General features: G+C 42.4%; 2 protein-coding genes across 2 annotated transcripts; both read right to left on the bottom strand.

Annotated features, from left to right (window-relative positions):
• Window positions 1-7002: 7002 nt before the first annotated feature.
• On the bottom strand, window positions 7003-7953 carry LOC118094694 (olfactory receptor 14C36-like). Its single transcript, XM_035135298.2, has one exon. It carries the CDS (start codon window positions 7951-7953, stop codon window positions 7003-7005), a length of 951 nt encoding a protein of 316 aa, XP_034991189.1.
• A 4149-nt stretch (window positions 7954-12102) lies between these two features.
• LOC118094693 (vomeronasal type-2 receptor 26-like) lies at window positions 12103-21547 on the bottom strand. Its single transcript, XM_035135297.2, has 5 exons — window positions 21405-21547; window positions 19937-20228; window positions 16261-16488; window positions 14410-14536; window positions 12103-13004 (listed from the first exon to the last, which is right to left on the bottom strand). The coding sequence occupies exons 1-5, from the start codon at window positions 21545-21547 to the stop codon at window positions 12103-12105; spliced, it is 1692 nt and encodes a 563-aa protein (XP_034991188.2).
• Window positions 21548-22879: the final 1332 nt, after the last annotated feature.

The following is a 22879-nucleotide window of genomic DNA, read 5'->3' on the forward strand; positions in this document are numbered from 1 at the left end:
GGTCTATCTCTCTTTCCTACCATCTGCCTCTGATTTAAGGCTAACACACACACACACACACACACACTATTAAACACTGATTCTATCTAATGTGTTGTTAAATCAGGGAGATCTATGAAAGGCTGCATATCAGCATTTGTTTAAATACACATGGGAAATATTCAACCAAGGATTACTCAAAGCAGACTCACTGAAATTAATTCACCTAATTTAGTCATCCCACGCATTTCAACATGTCTAATCTGAAGAGGACTAACTTAGGGTTGCCATATTTCCAGAGGTAAAAATCTGGACATCCCATAGTGCCTCCGCCATGCCAGAGCCAGAGCCAGAGCCCAGGTTGCCCACATCAGATCCCTGCCTGAACCAGAGATGCCCAAGCACACACAAAAAAAAACCCCGAAATCCGGGACATTCGCTTTAAAGTGTAAAATTACCCTGGGGGGCATGTAGGACCCCCAAAAGAGAACATGTCCAGAAATTCCTGGACATATGGCCAGCCTAACTAACATTGAATAATTCCCATTGTTTCTGCTTCACTTGGGTGCAGTTTGGGATGAAAGAGACTATAGCCAGGATCCAACTAAAGTTATACAATAAGCAAAGGTAGCCATAGTTAGCCATGAGAAGAATCCATACTAGGGGAAGAAGAAGAAGAAGAAGAAGAAGAAGAAGAAGAAGAAGAAGAAGAAGAAGAAGAAGAAGAAGAAGAAGAAGAAGAAGAAGAAGAAGAAGAAGAAGAAGAAGATTGTTTGTAGATACCCCACCCATCTGGCTGGGTTTCCCTAGCCACTCTGGGCGGTTTCAAGCAAAATATTAAAATACAATAATTCATCAAATATTAAAAGCTTCTCTAAACAGGGCTGCCTTCAGATGTCTTCTAAAAGTCAGATAGTTGTTTATTTCTTTGACATCTGATGGGAGCGTGTTCCACAGGGTGGGCACCACTACCAAGAAGCCATGTGCCTGGTTTCCTGTAACTTTGCTTCTTGCAGTGACGGAACTGCCAGGGTGAACCAAAATGTCACAAAATCTGTGTAATCAACAGTCCAGTTCAATTGTGACAGTTTTAAGCCTTGCGATTTCAATAGACATAAACGACTAGTTCTTGCTGTATCAGAACTCTTGCCTATAGTCAATTGGCAATTATCGCACCATGGAGAGCTGGTCAGAAATAGCTTAGGATGCCTAAGAAAGGAAAACATGCTTAGCAGAAGTACGTCTTGCTAGCCATTACTCTCCCCACAATATTTACACAATACATGAGGCCATGCTGAGGCATGAAAGGAATTTGCATGGTAAATGTCACATGGAGCATGATGTCTGCTTGGCTGCAGTTTGCAAACCCCTCAAATAACATGCCTGCTGGAAACAGGCACTCACAAAGGAGTGAAAATACAGTGTCGGCTAAATGCACTTATGTCAGAAGAAGATCAAAGTGCATGTTGGGGGGATCACAAAGGGATTAGATTCACACAATACATTGATGCATAGAGTGGATATGGATTGATTAGAAGTCAGGGAGGGGTTCACAGGGGATCAGAAATAGACATGTACAGAAATGCAGAAGTAAAATTAAATACTGAGGCAAAGGAAACCATAGAGAAAGAGAGAAAGAAAGAGAGAGGTTTGATAACAGTTTTAAATCTGTCTTTCCCTACAAATATTTTCCAGCTGGATGCTGGAACTTCTCCCTGAATCTTAACTTGCCATATAACATGATATTTATCACTTTTTCCATCCATCCACTCCTTCAATCATCCTTTTATCTACCATTCATTATTCAGGGCAGCAAAAGAATGTCTATATTTACTTCATGTACTTACATTAAATTCCTATTTCTTTGAGGTTTGAAGGAAGCAACCTGTCGTTGTGCAAGCATAAGATGTGTGCCCTGCTGGGTACAAGCAGAACCAGAAGTGCTAAAAGGTGTGAGAAAAGGGATATGAAGAGTAAGAATGATTCCTAGGGATTAACTACCTGAAGGTTCTGTGCAACTCTTCAGCAAAGCCCTAGAGACAAAACAGTGTCACTCTTGCATGCCCCCTTTGGAGCATTTTTCATCATACAAGGCCCTTATTCTTGCATTGTGCTGTAAGTCACCCAGAGTGGCTGGGGAAACACAGCCAGATGGGCAGGGTATAAATAATAAGTTGTTGTTGTTAAAAATTGAAAACACAATAAAACATCAAACAGGGCTGCCTTCAGATCTAAAAGTCAGGTACTAGTTTATTTCCTTGACATCTGATGGCAGAGCGTTCCGCAGGGTGGGTGCCACTACTGAGAAGGCCCTCTGCCTAGTTCCCTGTAACCTCACTTGCAGGGAGGGAACCACCAGAAGGCCCTCAGAACTGGACCTCAGTGTCCAGGCTGAACAGTGGGGGTGGAGATACTCCTTCAGGTATACTGGGTATACTGGGTCAGCATCAACACTTTGAATTGTGTTCGGAAACGTACTGGGAGCCAATGTAGGTCTTTCAGGACCGTTGTTATATGCTCTTGGCGACCACTCCCAGTAATCAGTTTAGCTGCCACATTCTGGATTAGTTGCAGTTTCCAGTTCACCTTCAAAGGTAGCCCCACGTAGAGCGCATTGCAGTAGTCCAAGCGGGAGATAACCAGAGCATGCACCACTCTGGCGAGACAGTCTGCGGGCAGGTAGGGTCTCAGCCTGCGTACCAGGTGGAGCTGGTGGACAGCTGCCCTGGACACAGAATTGACCTGCACCTCATGGACAGCTGTGAGTCCAAAATGACTCCCAGGCTGCACACGTGATCCTTCAGAGGCACAGTTACCCCATTCAGGACCAGGGAGTCCTCCACACCCACCTGCCCCCTGTCACCCCAAAACAGTACTTCTGTCTTGTCAGAATTCAACCTCAATCCGTTAGCCGCCATCCATTCTCCAACTGCCTCCAGGCACTCACACAGGACCTTCACCACTTTCACTGGTTCTGATTTAAAAGAGAGGTAGAGCTGGGTATCATCCGCATACTGATGAACACCCAGCCCAAACCCCCTGATGATCTCTCCCAGCAGCTTCATATAAATGTTAAAAAAGCATGGGGAGAGGACGGAACCCTTTGACACCCCACAAGTGAGAGCCATGGGGTCTAAACACTCACCCCCCTATTTTCTGGACATGGCCCAGGAGGAAGGAGCGGAACCACCATATAATGGTGCCCCCGGCTTCCAGGTCCTCTAGACGGTCCAGAAGGATGTTATAATTAATGGTATCAAAGGCTGCTGAGAGAGCCAGCAGAACTAGGAAACCACTTTCACATTTGTCCCTAGCCTGCCAGAGATCATCAACCAGCATGACCAAGACAGTTTGAGTCCCATGATGAGGCCTGAATCCCGACTGGAAGGGATCCAAATGGTCCGCATCCTCCAGGCATGTCTGGAGTTGTTCATCAACCACCCGCTCAATCACCTTGCCACCTCTGTCAGCGGGTCTGGGAAGTCTCCCTCATAGAGGCAAGCATTCCTCACCCCATGGAGTCTATTGCCCAACCCTTCCTGGCTCGCTTTTATGAGCCAGGATGGGCAAGGATCAAGGAGACAGGTGGTTGGCTTCACTCGTCCAAGCAGCCTGTCCACATCCTCGGAGGTAACAGATTGGAATTGATCCCACACAACTTGACTAGACAGAACTCTAGCACTTTTCCGCCCCGGCCCTGCTCCCATGGTGGGGTGTACAGTGGTACCTCTACTTACGAATAACTCTACTTACAAATGTTTCTACTTACGAACGGAGCTCCGTCCGCCATCTTGAATGCAGTTTAGATAGGATTTTTTCTACTTACGAATTTTTAGATAGGGTTGCTTTGACTTACAATTTTTTTCTCCCAATGCATTCCTATGGGATTCGACTTACAATTTTTTTCGACTTATGAATGTGCATTAAATTCGTAAGTAGAGATACCACTGTACCAGGTGCCTCTTTCCAAATCTGAGCAACTTTATCTGCAAAAATCTTTGCAAAATCATTGCAGGAGATCTTGGGGTCCTTACCAGGCCCTGGTGGCAAAGGTGGTTCTGTTAAATTGTGAACCACCTGAAAGAGCCTCTGCTGCTCTTTTCTGCAGATACAATAGAGGCAGTGAAGAAGATCCTCTTTGCCATTGTTATCGCCACTTGGTAGGTTCAATGTTGAGCTGTAACCTGTGTCCAGTCTGATTAAGAATGAATTTTCTGCCACCGACGTTCTAGCCGTCTCAGCAATTGTTTTATTGCCCTCAGCTCTGGGGAAAACCATGGAGCTGTCCAGGCTCCATGCAATCAGAGAGGGCGCTTCAGAGCCAGGCAGTCGATAGCCCTGGTTAACTCCACATTCCAGTGGGCCACCAGGGAATCAGCTGAAAGGCTATTAACATGGGATAAAACATCCCCTACCACTCTCTAGAAACCATTTGGACCCATTAAGTGGTAGAGGCAGACCATCTGAATCGGGCCCACCTCCCTGCAGAGGAGAAGGGTCGTGGAGAAGTCCAGTTGCACCAAGAAGTGATCTGACCATGGCACTTCTTTTGTTTTGTTTTTATTTAGTGTCAGATCACCCACATCCATAGAGGTGAACACCAGGTCTAAGGCATGTCTGTGACTATGAGTTGGGCCAAACCTATTCAGGGACAGTCCCATGGAGGCCATGCTTTCCACAAAATCCTGAGGTGCCCCTTGTAGGGTTGTGTTGACATAGATGTTGAAATCTCCTAGGACAACCAAACTAGGTGTCTCCAGGAGAACATCTGCCACAACCTGAAGCAGCCCAGGCAGGGAATCCTTTGTGCAGTGTGGAGGTTGGTACACCAAAAGTAATCCTGTACTGCCCCTATTGCCCATCTTCCAGAACATGCACTCAGAAAACTGGGTCTTCCCAATAGGATGCCTGGTGCAAACTAATGACTTCATAAAAATCACTGCAATCCCCCTTCCCAGCTCATATGATATGGGTTTCTGTGCCTAATAGAAACTTGGTGGACAAGCAGTGGCAAGAACAGGCCCATCTGCTTCATTCAACCAAGTCCCTGTTACACATGCCAGGTCAAGTCCTCCATCCCCAATCAAGTCATTGATTCCAGCATCCTTCTGGTCAAGGCCAGACCTGGAGGCAGGGATAGTCTTCAAACAACAATTAAACCCGCCTCCTCGGTAATGACATGGTCTGGTCTTAGCATAGCTCCTCCTCCTAACCTTGATCACTGTGATCGGATGTCCCAGTGCACCCCCACCCCACCCCCGTGGAACCTGCCCCAGCCATTCTGTTGGCTGCGGCCCACTCCCAGACAGCCCTGACCCTCTCCCCTTAAAAGCAAACACAAACTATACATAATAATAATAATAATAATAATAATAATAATAATAATAATAGAAACTAATAATAATAAGAAAAACATTTTACAATTACACTAAAACTAAACCAATTCCCAGTCCCACCCAAATGTCCATCTCACCCCCAACAGAGAAAAACACACACACACACACACACACACACACAAAACCCCATAATTTAAAAAGCCACAGATAAAAATAAAAACAATTTAAAGGAGGAGCCCTCTCTGCTGAGCAGCAGCCGCAGTCCTTGTGAAGCCCGTCCTGTTTTTGTTGTTGCTGCTGCTGCTGCTGTTGTTGATAATGATGATGTCACCATAAATTTGTTCTTCTGTGAACTTTCTGAAAACAATTTGAAAACTATATAACTAGGTAGAGCAACAAGGATACCTACCCCAAGGGCAGCATAGACTCAAAGGTTATGTATTATATTTCCATTTATTTAAAATAATATTGAAATTTCCCCAAAAAAATAAATAAATCAGAAAACAATAACAAGTGGCTTTTGCATGAAAGTGTTGTCCCAGGAAAAAATGCTTGTCCAATATGGAAATATTTCTTCCACTTTTAGTGATGAAGGGGGAAAACTACACTGAAGCAGAGTTATGGTTGTGTTCAGCTCAGTTTTATTTGGAGTAACTACGTAATTAAAATCAATCACCTCAACTTATGTTTATTACTTTCAAGCTGTCAGTTCTAAGTAGGACTTACCGTGCATACCACACAAACATTATTATTTTTTTGAAAACTTTATTAAGATTAAAATACAAGAAAAATATAAAAGAAAATATAACAGTATAAAACAATAATACAAATGAAACATATTCACAAATAAAACACGAATCACATAATGAAAAATTATTATCTCATTCTTCTCTTCTGGTTCCTCTATATTTAATATACAATTTAATCTAACATATTCTTTCTCCTCTGTAAGTTGACTTCCGCTTGTCTTCTTCCCGGGCTGAAACATTCATACCTTTTTACACTGCATCGCTTAGATTTTCACCTTTAGTTAGTGCGAGATGTTAAAAGTAAATCCAAGTTTTTATCATGGGGCACTGCTTTTTGAAATAATCTCCACATTTTTCCCAGCTTTGAATGAATTTTTTATTACTCCCCCCTCTAATTGCATTTGTTAATTTGTCCAATTCCATGAAATTTAATAATTTATCTTGCCATTCTTCAATTTTTGGGATTTCTTCTTTTTTCCAATATTTGGCAAGTAGGATTCTTGCTGCTGCCACTGCATATAAAAAGATTTTTTCATCCTGTTTAATTATGTCTTCCCCCATTATCCCTAACAAAAAGGACTCTGGACACTTTTTAATATTATATTTACATATCTTTTTGATCTCTTCCAATATCCCATTCCAGAATATTTTAACTTTCTCGCAGTGCCACCATATATGCACAAATGTCCCCACTTCCTTTTTACATCTCCAGCAGAGGTTGTCTCTAGTTTTGTACATTTTATGAATTCTTACCGGCGTCAGATACCCCTTTTACCACACAAACATTTTACATTCCCAGTGATATTGATAATAACTCACAATTTGAATTCAATATATTATGCAATGCTAAAATGCAATACAGTGAAAATAAAGTGGGAAATGATATAAGTTTTATGTTAAATTCTTCCATAATTTAACACAAGTAAGCAGCAGGGTTATCAGTGAAAAGGAAGCATTGTGTTCTTGCCTGAAATCTTCCAGTAAAACAGCTTCCCCAGGGCAGCTTTGACATCCTTATTCCTCATGCTGTAGATTACTGGGTTCATCATTGGAGGAACCACAGAATATATCACAGCAAGCATCTGGTCCAGCTTGTATGAAGAGATGGAGGCTGGCATGAGATAAGTAAAAAGAATGGTGCCAACTAAGACAGAGAGAACAATGAGATGGGGAATGCAAGTGGAGAAGGCTTTTTGCCTGTTTGCCATGGACGGCATGCTCAACACTGTGCTGAAGATCTGCACATAGGTCAAGACGATGAACACAAAGCAGCCAATACCTAATGCGCAACTGAAGAGGAGTGTCCAAATTTCATTGAGGTATGAATCAGCGCATGAGATCTTCATTAGGTGTGGGATTTCACAAAAGAACTGATGGATGACGTTGGAACAGAAGGGCAGTGAAAAAATAGTGCCAGTATGCACAGCAGCATTAAGCAAACCCGCCATCCATGATCCACCTGCCAGTTGGATGCATCTTCCCCACTTCATCATAGACGCATAATGCAGTGGGTGGCAGATGGCCACATATCGGTCATAGGCCATGACAGTGAGGAGGAACACATCCGACGACAGGAAAAAAACAAAGAAAAGCATTTGTGTCACGCATTCAGAATATGAAATCAATGTTGAGTTCATGAGCGCATTGGCCATTGATTTGGGAATAATGACAGAGGTGGAGCCAAGTTCTCCTATCGATAAATTGACAAGGAAGAAATACATTGGGGTCTGAAGGTTGGTGTTGAGGGCTACTAGAATTATGAGAATGAGATTTCCTGTAAGGATAACCAGATACATTGCTGAGAAGACTGCAAACTGTAAAAGTTGAAACTCTCGTTGGTTAGAAAATCCCAGAAGCAGGAAATAATTGATAATTGTTATATTAGACATTACTTCTCCCTCATGCTCAAGAGGTAGCACAGATTACTAGTCATCAGAAGCCAGGAATCAAAACCTATAGAATGGGGGGAATACCATTAATCTTCATGGATAGTAACTTATATTGTCTGAACATTCGATACTGCATTTATTTAAAGTGTTTTCTCACTACAAAACAGCAACATCAGAATAGTCAGGTATACTCCTAAGAAGATCACAAAGTGCAAAATTTGTCATTCTTCATCCCCCGAAATCTCCAGTAATAGAAAATTGTCAATGACGGTTATGCTGGACATTATATCTATAAGATTTTGGCTACTGAAGGAACAGCAGGAAAAATAATGATTCCGTGCACATAAAACAATGTGTGTTCATTCTAAAGTCTTGTTTTTTTCATTAATGTTAGAATTATATTTACTGCCATGCTGGCCACATGACCTGGAAGCTGTACACCGGCTCCCTCAGCCAGTAAAGCGAGATGAGCACAGCAACCCCGGAGTCATCCACAACCGGACCTAATGGTCAGGGGTCCCTTTACCTCATGATACTTTTTGTAAAATGAATATCACAATTTCAGTTTTCCCCATGTAGTTTTTTTTACTGGACCCAAACAAATTTTGCACCAACAGAAAGGCATCTCCACCTGCAGCCAACTTGAGTCTCTTCACATTGCATTTCTAAGGGTCCTTCAGTACAGAGAGTGAGGGGGTTTGCAGTGAGATAACCAACCTAGGAAAGCCCTACTGTACAGGCACAGATCTCCTCACACTTCCCTGGTTTCAGACTTTAGTCTTTAAAACAATACTCAGACATCAGGTTGATAGAATTCCTGTTGTGTTTTGGTGCTCGGAAAATACCCTGAAGCTAAACTAGTTTCGCTATTAACACTACCTGGATGGCAGAGTGTCATTGAACCATATGTTGGCCACCCTGAGATCTTTTCAAAGGCAAAAGTGCCATATATAAATAAAATTGCAAAGGTGTGGGGCCCATGTTGTGAGGAGCCCCTTCCACAAAGTGGCTTCTCAAGGGTCCCAGACTAATACAGGGAGAATGGAAGGAGTCGAAACATTTCTTCTGGAAACTTATTCATTTTACTGTATTTATCTTGAGGATCCAAGTCAATTCAATTCTTGTGAGTTTACTTTACCATATTGTCCTAAGCTGCAGGTGATTCCTCAAACTCCTGACTCACTAGCCATTATCTCTGTTCCCATTCTTGCCTCATCAGTCTAACATGCAATATATCAGCTTCGGAAAGAAACAGCATAAATCCCATACTGTGTACAGGGTTTAAAAGAACAGTAGAAGAAGTTGTTCAGAGAGGGGGAGTGCGTCTGGTGGGGGAACACATCATGCTAATTTCTGGGGTAGTTTCTCCACTTTTGGTCCCCACCATGCACTCAGTTCTCACCTGTGGCTCCTAGAAGCTGTCTCCTCTCATTTCATGCCAGTATGAGAGATCCATCACAATCTCTCCTCTGTCAGATTCACAGCTCCTTTTGCTTCACAGGTACATGTTAGAGGAAAAGGTTATTTAAAGAAGCACTGAGAGAGGCAGATGGATGCGATGGTGGAAGTATATTGCTGACTTCTATTTGTTGCTAAATATTAGCTCCCTCTTTCTCTGAATAGCACAGCACTAACAGCCCAGAGCCACTGCCAAAAAAACAGAAGCAATAGACCACCTTCAAAGTTTACAGTCTAAGGCTCTCTCTCATCGTGAATTGCTGCTGCTACTTTAATTATACTATCTTTCTCATGATGCATGCACAGTGAGACCCAGGCAAGGATTCCTCTTCTGTTTCTTATCATACCCCTATGGAATGGGGGGCAGGGGAACTGCAGTGTTTAAGTAATTAAGGGAATTAATTCAACAGTAACATTGTTGCAGAGGCTGATGCAATGGCAGCTCCTAAGAATCCTTGCTAGGCATTGCACGTTTCTGCCAATGTTCTTTCTTCAGCAGAGCATTGTGATCTTTTTTTTTAAGATATGGGGGCACATCTTGACCTCACACAGGTGCACTACAATCCTGTTACAGATGCTACCAAAGGCTGTGTCTGAAACCCTCCAGACAAATCCAGGCAACTAGCCATATTTTGTGTCATGCTATGTCATTCCCTTCCCTGGAAAAGACCCTGATGTTGGGAAAGATTGAGGGCACAAGGAGAAGGGGACGACAGAGGACGAGATGGTTGGAAAGTGTTCTTGAAGCTACGAACATGAGTTTGACCAAGCTGCGGGAGGCAGTGGAAGACAGGAGTGCCTGGTGTGCTCTGGTCCATGGGGTCATGAAGAGTCGGACATGACTAAACAACTAAACAACAAATGTCATTCCCCACCATTGTCTAAGACCCAGGATAAAATGGAGGTTTCTCACATCCCTGGCTGCTGGGCAGAGTTCAGTTTGGTAGGCCACAAATTGTGTCCAGAGCAGGTCTGCTATATGTAAGTCGTGCAGCCAGATTTCTAGCACACCAGAAGATAGAAGATATAGCTGGTTTAAAAAACTATAGTAATATAACAATAACACGCTCATAAGGAAGAGATAAAACAGTCTTCCGTTCCCACACTCTTTTCAGACATCTCATGTGATTTATACCAATCACACTACCCTGCATTGGGTCCACAAAATCCTAACAGACTGGTCAGTATATATTGCCTTGATTCCTTTTATAAAAGTGTCTCCACAACTCATATATTCTAAAACGGTAACCATAAAATCCCATGAGACATTATCAAATGCTTTTTCAGTGTCTAAAAACATTAAAGCCTCTTATTTTTCGTTTCTCGCATGTATGTATTCTAATATATCAGTTACATTTCTAATATTATCTTTCGTCTTCTTGTCAAAAATTTGGCCTGATCATGGTGGATTACCTCTTTTAATACCAGTTTCAACCTATTTGATAATATGTTTGCAAAAAGTTTATAATCATTTTTCAGCAAAGATATAGGTCAATAATTGTTTAGCTGCTCAGGATTCCTGTCTCGTTTAGAAATCGGAGTTATATAAGCATTCTTATATAAGCATTCTTCCAGGATTCTGGCAGCTCACCTGTACAGTCATACCTCATGTTACGGACACTTCAGGTTACGTGTTTTCAGGTTGCAGACCGCGGGAAACCCGGAAGTACCAGAACAGGTTACTTCTGGGTTTCGCCACTTGCGTATGCACAAAAGCGCTAAATCGTGCTTCGTGCATGTGCAGAAGCACCAAATCGCGCCGGCGCCTGTGCAGACATGGCACTTCAGGATGCTAATGCTGCGGGTTGCAGACATGCCTCCATCATGGATTGCGTCCGCAACCTAAGGTTCCACTGTATTTAAAATCATATTCATGGTGTCCTTTAATGGTTGTATTAGATAATCCTGCAGCTTCTTATAATATATTGCTGAAAGTGCATCAAGTCCTGGTGCTTTCGAAAGTTTTGCCTGTGAAATTGCTTGCTGTAATTCCATCGTTGTCACTGGTGCATTCAAAATTGTCTGACACTCATTGCACTCATTTAAGTTGCAACCAAAGAGACCCACATATCCAAAATACCAACATGCTTAAAGTGATTAATTATTTAAATGTGCAGGAAAACTTCCCAGCAAAGGAAGCCACAACAAAGTTGGCAACAGAAATTTTATTTTATTCCAAAGGACAGCAGATATATTATTATATATAAATAAATAGCAATAAATCCTATATTACATATGCATTTTATAACAATTGTCTGTTGAACAGTTTCCCTGCAAAAAAAAGGTATGAGATTTTATTATGGACATTTTTGCATTATGGTCTTTTTTAAAAACCAGAGATAAGCATACATATACAGCTTTTTAAAATGAGCATGCCACTGAAACAATTTTCTAAAAAACCTTTCCTCAGTGACATTTTCATGATAGAAATACATCAAATTATATTGTTGTCAAACCCATTTACCTAGGTATAAGCATCATTTTGCTCCCTAGAATTTATTTTTGAGTAGACAATCATAGGACTGCACACTAAATAATAAGTTTTCAACTCGGGCATTGTTTTCAGTTTTCTGCAGTTGCTACCTCTGTCACAAATAAAGTATCTTTTATAAATGCAGCATCATCCTGCTCCTCTATTGGGGCTTAAAACAATCAACAGCAGGACTTCTGTTTTGACCATTATAGACATACTTACTTATTTCTTACTAACATTTGATCCTTGCTATTCAGCTTGGGCCTCAGAATAATTATATAGCATTTTGGAAAGAAAATACAACCCAGTAATCCTGCACCGGAAGCCAGGATAGAAAAGATCTCCACAGACACCATATATTTTCCCTTGGTGCTCAGGTAGGTTGGCACGAAGGTCACCCAAACACTACAAAATAATAGCATGCTAAAAGTGATGAATTTGGCTTCATTAAATGTGTTGGGCAACTTCCTTGCAAAGAAAGCCACAGCAAAAGTTACTAGTGCCATTAATCCCAAGTAGCCCAGAACACAGTAAAACATAGTCACAGACCCTTCATTACATTCCACTACAATTTCTTCAGCTAGAGAGTGCATGTCCAAGTATGCAAATGGAGGAGCTGTGACTAACCACAACATACAAATCCCCGCTTGAAAAATAGAACAAGAAAGAACAACTGAGTTCGCCAGTTTTTTCCCTAGCCATTTCCTCGTTCTGCCTCCTGGCTTACTAGCCATGAATGCGAGAACCACAGTGGTGGTTTTGGCCAACACAGAAGAAACTGCCACAGAGAAGATGAGGCCAAAAGCTGTCTGCCGTAGGAGGCAGGTCAGTGTCTGAGGTTGGCCTATGAACAGCAAGGAGCAGAGAAAACAGAGCAGGAGAGAAATGAGCAGAGAGTAGGTGAGGTTCCTATTGTTGGCTTTGACAATGGGGGTGTTCTGGAACCTAATGAAGATTCCAAGCACCACAGATGTGATCAGAGACAAAAACAGTGCCAAGAAAGCTAAAATGATCCCCAAAGGTTCATCATAAGACAGAAAGTTTAGAATCTTAGGAAGGCATTGAGTCCTGTCCCTCTTTGGATACAGATGTTCTGGACATGTGACACAATCATTCATATCTGCAAGAAGGGGGGGAAATCATTTTTCACTCTTTTAATCATACTGGATGGTAGTCAGAGTTGCATGGGCAGAGTTCCTCTCACGTAATACAGTGGATGCAATCCACTGCAATTATTCCTGCTACATATTTTCTTATTTATAATGCAACTAGCTGTACCCGGCCATGCGTTGCTGTGGCTCAGTCATGGGCCTCCTCCACTCAGCATCCCCGTTCCCCACCCCAGCCACATGACATTGAGACACCCCTGTCTCTGGTCCCCCCGCTGCATGACATCTTCCTCCCGTGTGACGGCACCCGACACCCCGAGCACTCTCTATCTCCCTCTCGCATGCATTTTCTGGCAAATCCCCCCACCCCGTCCCCACCCCTTCATGCTCCCATAAGGCACGGGCCTCGTCCACTCAGCATCCCCGTTCCTAACCCCAGCCGCACACCCCTGTCTCTGGTCCTCCCACCGCTTGACGTCATATTCCTTCTGCATAAGGGCACCGGCCACCCCAACGCATTCCTCCTCCCGAAAGGCACGCCCCACCTCAACTCAGTGCCCCCGTTCCTCACCTCAGCCCTGTGCCACACCCCGGACGTCACAACACCTCTCTGTCTGTGGTCTCTCCCATCTCTCTGGTCATCTCTGGTCATCTTCCCTCCAGCTCTCTCTGGTCATCTCTGGTCATCTTCCTCCTGTGTGATGGCACCTGTCAACCTGACCCCTCTTTCTCTTCCACCCACACATGCCATGTGCATATTGGGCCTGGCCTGCTCCCCTGGCTGTGCTATGCTGGGCAATGCCATGCTATTGTGATGTCACAGATAGTCCGCAGCCAATGGCAGCAGCTGAGGCATCCTCAGTTGTGCTGCTTTGACTTTTTTTCTAGAAAACATGTTCTAACTTCTCACAGGTGTGACATCTGTCCAATCTAAGTTTATACAAACACCCACGTAGTGGAATGGAACGTTGTGTGAAAATTTCAATGCAATCGATCAAGCGGTTTCAGAGGTAGCTGGACGCGTACGAACAGGGACCTTTTACATTTATATATAGAGAGAGAGAGAGACCAACACTTGGTGCTTATGCAAAAGGTACATGTTACAGTAGTGGTATTCCTCTCTGGCTGAAAAATTACTTTCACAGTCAAGTGCCCTCTTAGTCCAATCAAGTTCTGCAGTGCAATGAAGCAGAATTTTTAAGTATTTCATAGTACAAATCCTGTATACCAAAATTAGTTATGCCAAATCAAGGCAAAATAATCACTAAAAGGGGTTCATAGAAGAAATATCTCCCTTGGATGAGAGAATAGTGACAACAGAGATTAATAGGAACCTTTTCAATTATGTTTTCACTTGGTCTTTCCCAAGCCCCCCTCCACTTTCTCATATGTATAATCAACCATTTTGTCTCCTACCACTCTGGTCTGAAATCTTCCCTTCTGGACATGGAGCACAATCATAGCAGCAAAACGGCTTGTCCTCCTTCCTTTTTCTGCTGTAGCCTGGATAGCAGTTGTCATTACACACAGCAAGTGGCAGGGCCTAGCCATATAAAATGAAAGTAAGATGACTCAGTTTTCTTCTAACTGGCTCTCTTCAAATTTGAGTAACAGGATGCTGACTTCAAATGGACACATAACCAAGGAAGAGAATTTTGTAGGCAGAAGGCAGTTATGTGGCTCATAAATATGAATGGGGGAAAATTTGATTCAGTATGCATTTAAAGCCAAATTTATCAACTTTGCATTTTCTGAAATAATTTGTGAACAGATGCACAGCTACTCTTTGAAATTTGCACTTAGCACTGCCCTCCAGGAAGAACGTAATTACTATTGCTGTGTGCATACTCCCTTTTACTCTGCAACCAGGGTACTCCCAAAGCGGGTCTGGAAAGCAGTGTACACATGTTAGCTACAATCCATATTTATCATGTCATTTCTTACAAAATACTGCATTTTGAAATGTTTTCCTCCAAACCAGCTTCTGGCTAAATTAAGAAGATTGACCTAGCTGTGCCTTAAGGTGGCAACATGGACTGCACAGCCTATCATAATTGGGTGTAAGATAAAGAAAACAAAAGGAAAATTCACTGCAGGGTTGGTAACACATCGTAGAATCAGGAGAGAGATTAGGGGCAGGGGGTGCATGTTGTGGAGGCACAAATTCCCTAACCACAATACTCCCAACAATTTAGAAACATCTAAGAAATAGTCATGTACCCTCACAGCTGACAATTTCAAGTTTGCTGTAAACCAGCAAATGGCTGGGTGAACTGAACTGTTTGTTTGTTTGTTTGTTTGTTTGTTTCAATTCTTCCTGGATGCCACTAATGAGGGAGACAGATACAACTCACCAGGAAGGATATTCCACAAATGGGAAACCACTAGCAAGAAAACCCTTTCATGGGTCAACACCCAGCGGTGGAACCACCAACAGAGCTTCCGCTGCTAATCATAGGTGTCAGGGGACTGTTGCGGCTACTCTTGAGTAAAGACGCTCCAGTCTGCACTGTCTTTAAGAGTTTTATTGTGCATACTATTTACAGTGCAGAGATAACAGAGAACATGACCATCTAGTCTGATCCAGAACCCGGCAATGGTTGCCTCCTGCTTTTCGGCCAGCATAAAAGCCTGGGCACCCCCTTCACCCTATGTGTGGGAGCGCGCCTCAATTTGGACGCCGGAAGGAGAGGTTTCCCTCTTGCTGTCTGGGGTGGCGCCTGGGCTCCGCTGTCTTGCTGAGTCCCTCATCCGCTGACCCTCAACCAGAGCAGTGCCAGGGCTCTGACCCGTCTCTGAGCCCCTCCTGCATGCTCTGTTCTCCATAGCATTGCCAGGGCTCAGACACCTCACTGAGCCCTCTCTCCAAACCGCTCCATTCCTCATTCCCTCCTCCCAACTCACTGCTTGCTGTCGCTGGGCAAAGTGCTGGTCAGGATGACTGGGGAAGGCTCCCTGTAGGGAGTCCCCTTGACAATAGGGTCCAAGATGGTCTGAATGGTTTGATGAGGAGCCCATTGAAGGGTTCACTGACTAGATCACCTCTGCTTCTGTCACACCCAGCGTTACTTGTGCGTGTTTGTGTGAGGTGGTTCGGAAGGTGGGGAGGGAAATGATGAGAGAAGCACACCACAGTGCTTTCAGGACCAGGTAGGCTTGGCAGGCCCCAACAAAGAAGAAGGAGGGAGAAACTGAAGGAGGAAACTAGGGTTGGAGGGGCTCTCCTCAGTATGCCTTTTGATTCTATTACATGCAACCACATCCCACCTGATTAAAATCCTTGTGCCATGTGATGATGCTTTCATTAATGGTGAACTCGGTGCCTGGTGAAGCGTGTGGATCCATCCTTCCCAATTTCACTCTTAGGAAGGATTTGTTTGGGAAAGTAATCCAGTTCGTAATATCTAATCCTGCAGCTAGTTCGTTTTTCTCATTAAAATAAATGGTGTCCCCAGCACTGTTGTTGAATGAGATGCTCCTCAGAAAAGGATGAAGCTGGATTGAGAGAGGGAAATCCCAGAAAATGACTAGGAGGAGGAAAAGGTGCCAAACTTGTTCAGAAATATATATATTTCAAGGATTTAAAGATATGTGAAGTATTATTCTTTTCTTGTAATATAAAATTCTGACATGTTGTCACTGGTCCAGATCAGATAATATTTCTTCTCTGATCCAATGAATTAGGTTCACCCTCACTGTTGTCCAAATGTAACTCAAGCACATGTAATTCACTATTCATAGGCAAAAATCATGTGAATGATTACTGGACTTAATTAGAAAATCAGACATTTGATATTTGCTTACATGCATGGAATTAAGCAGCATTCAGATTATCTCTTCTCAGGTGTGCAAGTGAGGACCATGGGGATGGCACACTAGGGGAAAGATCTGACCCATTTTCATAAGGTTAATTTGCATTAAAATTCTTTACTTTGTATGAAAGCCTAAACACTGTAAAATGTATTGATGGGGGAAAGTGGCAACTAAACCTGCCAGTATGTTAAATTATTTTTAGCTGATTTATCATGTACCTTTTAACATTAATTTAAACATAATTGAACAAAACTCAACATATTTGACTGTTTCAAGTACTGAAGGAAGGTATAATTATGTATGTATAACTAACACTCATTCTTAAGTTAAAAGACAATGTTTAACATTTCCGTTCCATACAGTCACATACCAGAATCAAAGAACCCCAAAATGGTTTTTTCCTGATTTTACAAAATTGTCCTTACAGAGAGAGGGGGGGAGGGATTGGTAAAATTAAGTTAAAACTATCAAATAAACTGACAAATCCAAAAGCTTTAAATATATCTGGTCTGATTCCTGGAACTGTGAGATCTATTCAAATAATAAGAACATAATAGCTCTGCTGGTTCGGACCAAAGCCTGTCTAGTCTAGCATCCTGTTTTTCATAGTAGTCCACCAGAGATCTACAGGAAGTCCACATCCATTCAAAGAGGTAGCACACTGAATGAACATTTCTTTAGTTTAGTCAATTCATGGATCAACAAAACAACTCAAGAAGAGTAAATAGGCTGCATGGGATTTTGCTGACACACCTCTTACCAATGATCACATAGATTACCATCAAGAGAAAGAGACTCTGAGCGAGTATTTAATGAGTACTTCTTAAGGAGGAGGAAGACAAAATCCAAAGGGATCCCATTATGCTCCAGTGATAGGAAGAAATCAACTAAAGATTGAGATTCATGTCATATCTCTCCCATATTATCCAAACTGCCTACAAAAGCAGGAAGAATTTGAAAGGCCTTAATCTGTGAATTGCCGCAACATCGGACAGCTCACTGTAGCACAGTAGCTATTTTTGCCAAGGTTTAAATTTTACCTCAGCCATGAACCGACGAGGAGAGTAAGCTACTCAGGCAAACAATCAGTATTAAAATTCAATCTCTTTCATTGTTATTTTTACCGCGTACGTTGTTTTGAGGCACCTGAGTGCAAAAACGAGACTAATAAATAATAGTCTCCTGTGTGCAAGATTAGGTTAATTCTAGTCTACCTTAAAAGGTGAGATGATCAAATGAAGCTCATAAACATTCCAAAGGTTCAAGGAAGAAGCAATGTTCTGGGGCTAACCCTGCCTAGGTGAACCCTCAGACCCTTCACTTTATAACAGGGGTCTCCAAACTAAGGCCCAGGGGCCGGATGCAGCCCAATCGCCTTCTAAATCCGGCCCGCCGACAGTCCAGGAATCAGCATGTTTTTACATGAGTAGAATGTGTCATTTTATTTAAAATGCATCTCTGGGTTATTTGTGGGGCATAGGAATTCATTCATATATTTTTTTCAAAATATAGTCCAGCCCTCCACAAGGTCTGAGGGACAGTGGACCGGCCAACTGCTTAAAAAGTTTGCTGACCCCTGCTTTATAACATTCACCGGCTCATGATATGCAAACTGTTACCTGCCAAGGTTGCTGGTGGGGAGGCTCCAGACTCCCTCCACCCCCTGTCACTGTCCTACGATTCTCTGTGGCTGAGTACCTGGCATGTAGAGCTTGTGCTATGGCATGGACAGCATTGTAGATACTGTAGCTTTGGGCAGTCATACTCATTTCAAAAAATATCCCAGGAAGGCTCTCCAGTTTCTCCTCCCCAGTACATATGTCAATGCTTTCCTTACCCAGTTTGGTACCTGGCCACAAACAGCCAAATGCCTGTTCCCAGAATACCCTAATGAAGCCATCTCCTTTCGGCCAGTGAAAATTTAGAACTTGAAGGAACTTTTGGAAGCCAAACACTTCATTGGAGTTCAATGTAAATGACAAAGCTCCATGGAAAAAGTCAATATCCAAATTCCTGTAATATATATGTGATGAGAATTCCCACTGGGCTGTCATAACCCATACCTTACCCATTGCTGCCTCTGTCAAGTCTTCTGTTTGTGCCAGGTATAGAAACCATTTCAGCATTAACATGGTTAAAGTATCAGCATTTAAGACAAATACATTGACTTTGGTGTTGGTTAGGAAAAGGGCCATGCTCTCTCTAGATCTTGACAAATAAAAAATTTCTATCATGTTATCCATGGAAGTGATGAATGGAAGTCTATCAATGAAGGCAGAACACATGCCATTCTGTGAAAGCAGTGGCACTAGGTTCTGCACAAATCTGTCTCCTTTTTCATCATCCAGTGCAATGATCCCAATCCATTTCCACTGGAAACGCAGAAATAGGTGGACAATTCCCTTGTATTGCTGCACTTCATTGGGAACCATCTGATAAACAAAAGGGAACTCGGCCTTATCATTCATCAATGGAGCAAAAAAGCAGTAGGTGACCTAGGCAAAATGAAGAACATTATAAATCAAATGGGATTCCCCAGAATGTATCCCTCCTAAAACAGCCCAGTTAGGACACAATGTGTTCATTGACTGTGGAATGCTGATTGTTGGGGAAGTAGCATAGAAATTGAATGGAATGTCTGGAGTTTAAGCAGTTTTCTTCTCTGTGTGTGAGAGGGGGGGGGGATGGAGATACAGTGCTAGTTTTACATTTTAAAGCACAAAATCATAGGAACCCTACTTAGCAGAAGGAACCTTTAATTGTTTAAATCCTGTCTCCAAAGCAGAATATTTTTTCCACGTAGAATATCACAGGACCAACTCCTCCTGCACTTTTAAAAGGTTAGCAAATATTATTCATTTGCAGGGGGCATTTTCTATAAAGTGTTAGAATTGATCCATATACTGAAATTGAGGAGTTACTGCATGCCATGGAGGGTATGTACAGATGTCCTTTTAAAATATGTATTTTTCTTGGAAAACAAACAAGGCTTGTATATTTTTTGCCAATCAAATGTGTATCTGTCTCTCTCTACCCCAAAACAATAATTTGCACATGGAAATGATGGCACGTGTGCTAATTTTGTGACACAGTTACTCTTCCCGCTATGACACTAACAAGTGTATCCTACCTGTGGAATCTTATAGATGCTCAAGAAGTTGGCTATATGGAGAGAGGTTTCAGAATCAAGTCCGCCAATAACAGCTATCAAATTCTTCTCAGCGTCACAGCTGTAGTTAGGTATGATCTTTTTCAAATTAAAGAGAACATTCAAGGTGTTCTGATAAGTCATTTTTGCATTGAAGTAGCTGTCATAAATATGGAATCCCAGGCTGACATTTGGTAAAACTTTGGGGTCTTCATTTACCTCCTTCACGGCAAATAGGAAAGCCAAGACATGTTGATAGTTTTTTGGCACTGCTCTAAAATAAGCAAGAGAAGAAGAAGAAGAAGAAGAAGAAGAAGAAGAAGAAGAAGAAGAAGAAGAAGAAGAAGAAGAAGAAGAAGAAGAAGAAGAAGAAGAAGAAGAATTTATATGAAGCAATGAATACCTATTCTTAACTTCCTAAACAATTTGCAAGTCTTTATGACTACTTTTTGAAAACCAGTTTCATGGTATGACACTGTATATCATCATCACAGTTAAGATATTTATGTAGCAGAGGTACCTGGTGCTACCCCACACCTATCATCTGGTACATTTACACTCATACATCACTAGCATTTGTTTTTAAAAGTTTAAACACACAGGAACCATAAAGAATTCTGGATGTATGTGGGTTGTTGTTCGTATGAATACCTTTCTGTGTCCATTCACATATATGCACACGTTTTCATAACTTGCACACATAAAGTAAAACTTTGCACACATGCCATCCGCATAATACTTTCAAAAATACACAACTTACCAACTGTTCTACAGTGTTCTTTTACCCTTTATTGCTGCATCCTCAGTTACGCTAGCCTTTTTGTGTTGACCAGGTTCTTTGTCAACATTTAGAAAATTAGAAGGTTAATAAATATTCCACATCAGCAACAAACTAATGACTAGGAACAAGTGAAGCAAGAACTCCTATGGTCAACAGTACCGATGTTTCAAAAAACAGCAGTTGTGGATGCTTTCATCTTGTTTTGTTTTAATTTGGCTCAACTTTGACTAGGAGTTATATAAAACAAACCACAGTTCTCTACCATCCTGTATTTTCTGTGCTGTAATTTTAATACCTCATACGTTCTCCACAACTGCAGCATGGTCAAGAGCTGGCTTTGACCTGAAACTAGTATACAGTGGTACCTCTGGTTGCGAATGGGATCCATTCTGGAGGCCCGTTCACAATGTGAAAAGCCCACAACCTGAAGCGCCGTATCTGCACAGGTGCGCGGCATGATTTGGTGCTTGTGCACATGCGCAATGCGTATGCGCGAGCAGCAAAATCCAGAAGTAACCCTTTCTGGTACTTCCGGGTCACCGCAGGACGCTACCTGGAAAAACATAACATGGCAACGTAACATGAGGTATGACTGTATAGAGATCATGAGGACAAACTTGTTACTATGTTGCCTAATTTTATGCCGTAGAAATAAAAGTATTTCCTTACAGGATTTGATCAATAAGCTTCGTCCTTGGGTGCTCCATGAAGGAAATGGGTTCAAACAATAAGAAGAACTGAGAAGTAATCTCTCCAATGATGAAATCACCTCCCTGATTATACTCATGTGGGACATAGAAAGGTTCTCTCATGCTGCACATAATATGTGCCTTGCATTCAATTTGAAGCAGCAGCAACAATAAGAGCAAAGAAAAACCATTCATTTCCATTTTGAAGGCAAATCCTATTGCCATGAAACAGAAGCCCCTGTTTCCATCTTCTTTGTGATCCAGCACCCTCTCTTCAAAGAACATTGATTGTTTAGATACATCAACCCTCCCCTGCGTTCTCCTCAAGGGAGAATTTCCTAGACTGGACCATTGTAGCTCTGCCTACCCCTACTTCTCCCATGCACTGAATAGTACTATGATCTTTTATATAAGCTCTGAGTCACTTGTTTACTGATTGTGTGAAAGGCCCCTGGAAATCCACATTGCTCACAGTGATATGAAATAATTACAGGGTACACAATCACTCTACAATTCTATTATTTCTTCCTCCCCACAGGACTACTCACTGTGGCACCATGTGCAAGAGAGTCAGAAACAACCTGTTTCCCTGATCTGACCATGACTCTTTGCTGCTCCTTAGTGGAAGAGGGTATAGTTATCATATGCAGGCTCAATGATAGAGATTAATGCAACACCAAGGGGAGGAAATAGAATCTAGGCAACAGAAGAGTAGAAGCAAGGACGTAGTATTAGTGGAAATGTTTTGTATTGAAATGCTAATGCCCTGGACTCCTATGACATATTCTATGTAGAGTGATATGACTGCAGCCGCATGAAGTATTCTGTATAGACATGCTTTATAATAAGTATTCGGTTTTTGTAGGGGTATAACTCAATAGTTATATAACTGCTGCAGACAAATTCTGCTGAATCATGTGATGATGCATAGTAGTCAACACACTAAGGCTGCAAACCTGGAAGTAAGCATTATTGAACTTAATAGGATTTACTTCTGAGTAGATACATAAAACCTCCTGCCCACCTAGCAGTTCGAAAGCACATCAAAGTGCAAGTAGATAAATAGGGACCGCTCCGGCGGGAAGGTAAACAGTGTTTCCGTGCGCTGCTCTGGTTTGCCAGAAGCAGCTTTGTCATGCTGGCCACATGACCCGGAAGCTGTTTGCAGACAAACACTGGCTCCCTCGGCCTATAGAGCGAGATGAGCATCGCAACCCCAGAGTCGGACACAACCGGACCTGATGGTCAGGGGCCCCTTTACCCTTTACCTTAAATACATAAAAGCACGTACTGTCATATTGCCAAATCTTCATTTGCTCCAGCCATCACTTTAGGCCACATGTGGGGACCTTTGGCCCTCCAGGTGTTGCTGAGTTGTAACTCCCATCATACCTGGCCATTGGTCATGCTTGTTGGGCCTGATGGAAGTTTACCAGCAACATCTGGAGGGCCAAA

The sequence above is a fragment of the Zootoca vivipara genome, chromosome 13 (assembly GCF_963506605.1).
Source record: "Zootoca vivipara chromosome 13, rZooViv1.1, whole genome shotgun sequence".
NCBI lineage: Eukaryota > Metazoa > Chordata > Lepidosauria > Squamata > Lacertidae > Zootoca > Zootoca vivipara.

Excerpts from the sequence above, each read along its gene's own strand:
- LOC118094694 (XM_035135298.2), bottom strand. The coding sequence starts at position 7,953 with ATGTCTAATATAACAATTATCAATTATTTCCTGCTTCTGGGATTTTCT.
- LOC118094693 (XM_035135297.2), bottom strand. The coding sequence starts at position 21,547 with ATGAGAGAACCTTTCTATGTCCCACATGAGTATAATCAGGGAGGTGAT. Across the intron at positions 20,229-21,404 it reads AAGCTTATTGATCAAATCCT|AGCAGTGCCAAAAAACTATC; the intron begins GTAAGGAAATAC and ends TGCTTATTTTAG. Across the intron at positions 14,537-16,260 it reads GGCACAAGGATTTTAATCAG|GCCCTGCCACTTGCTGTGTG; the intron begins GTGGGATGTGGT and ends TTATATGGCTAG.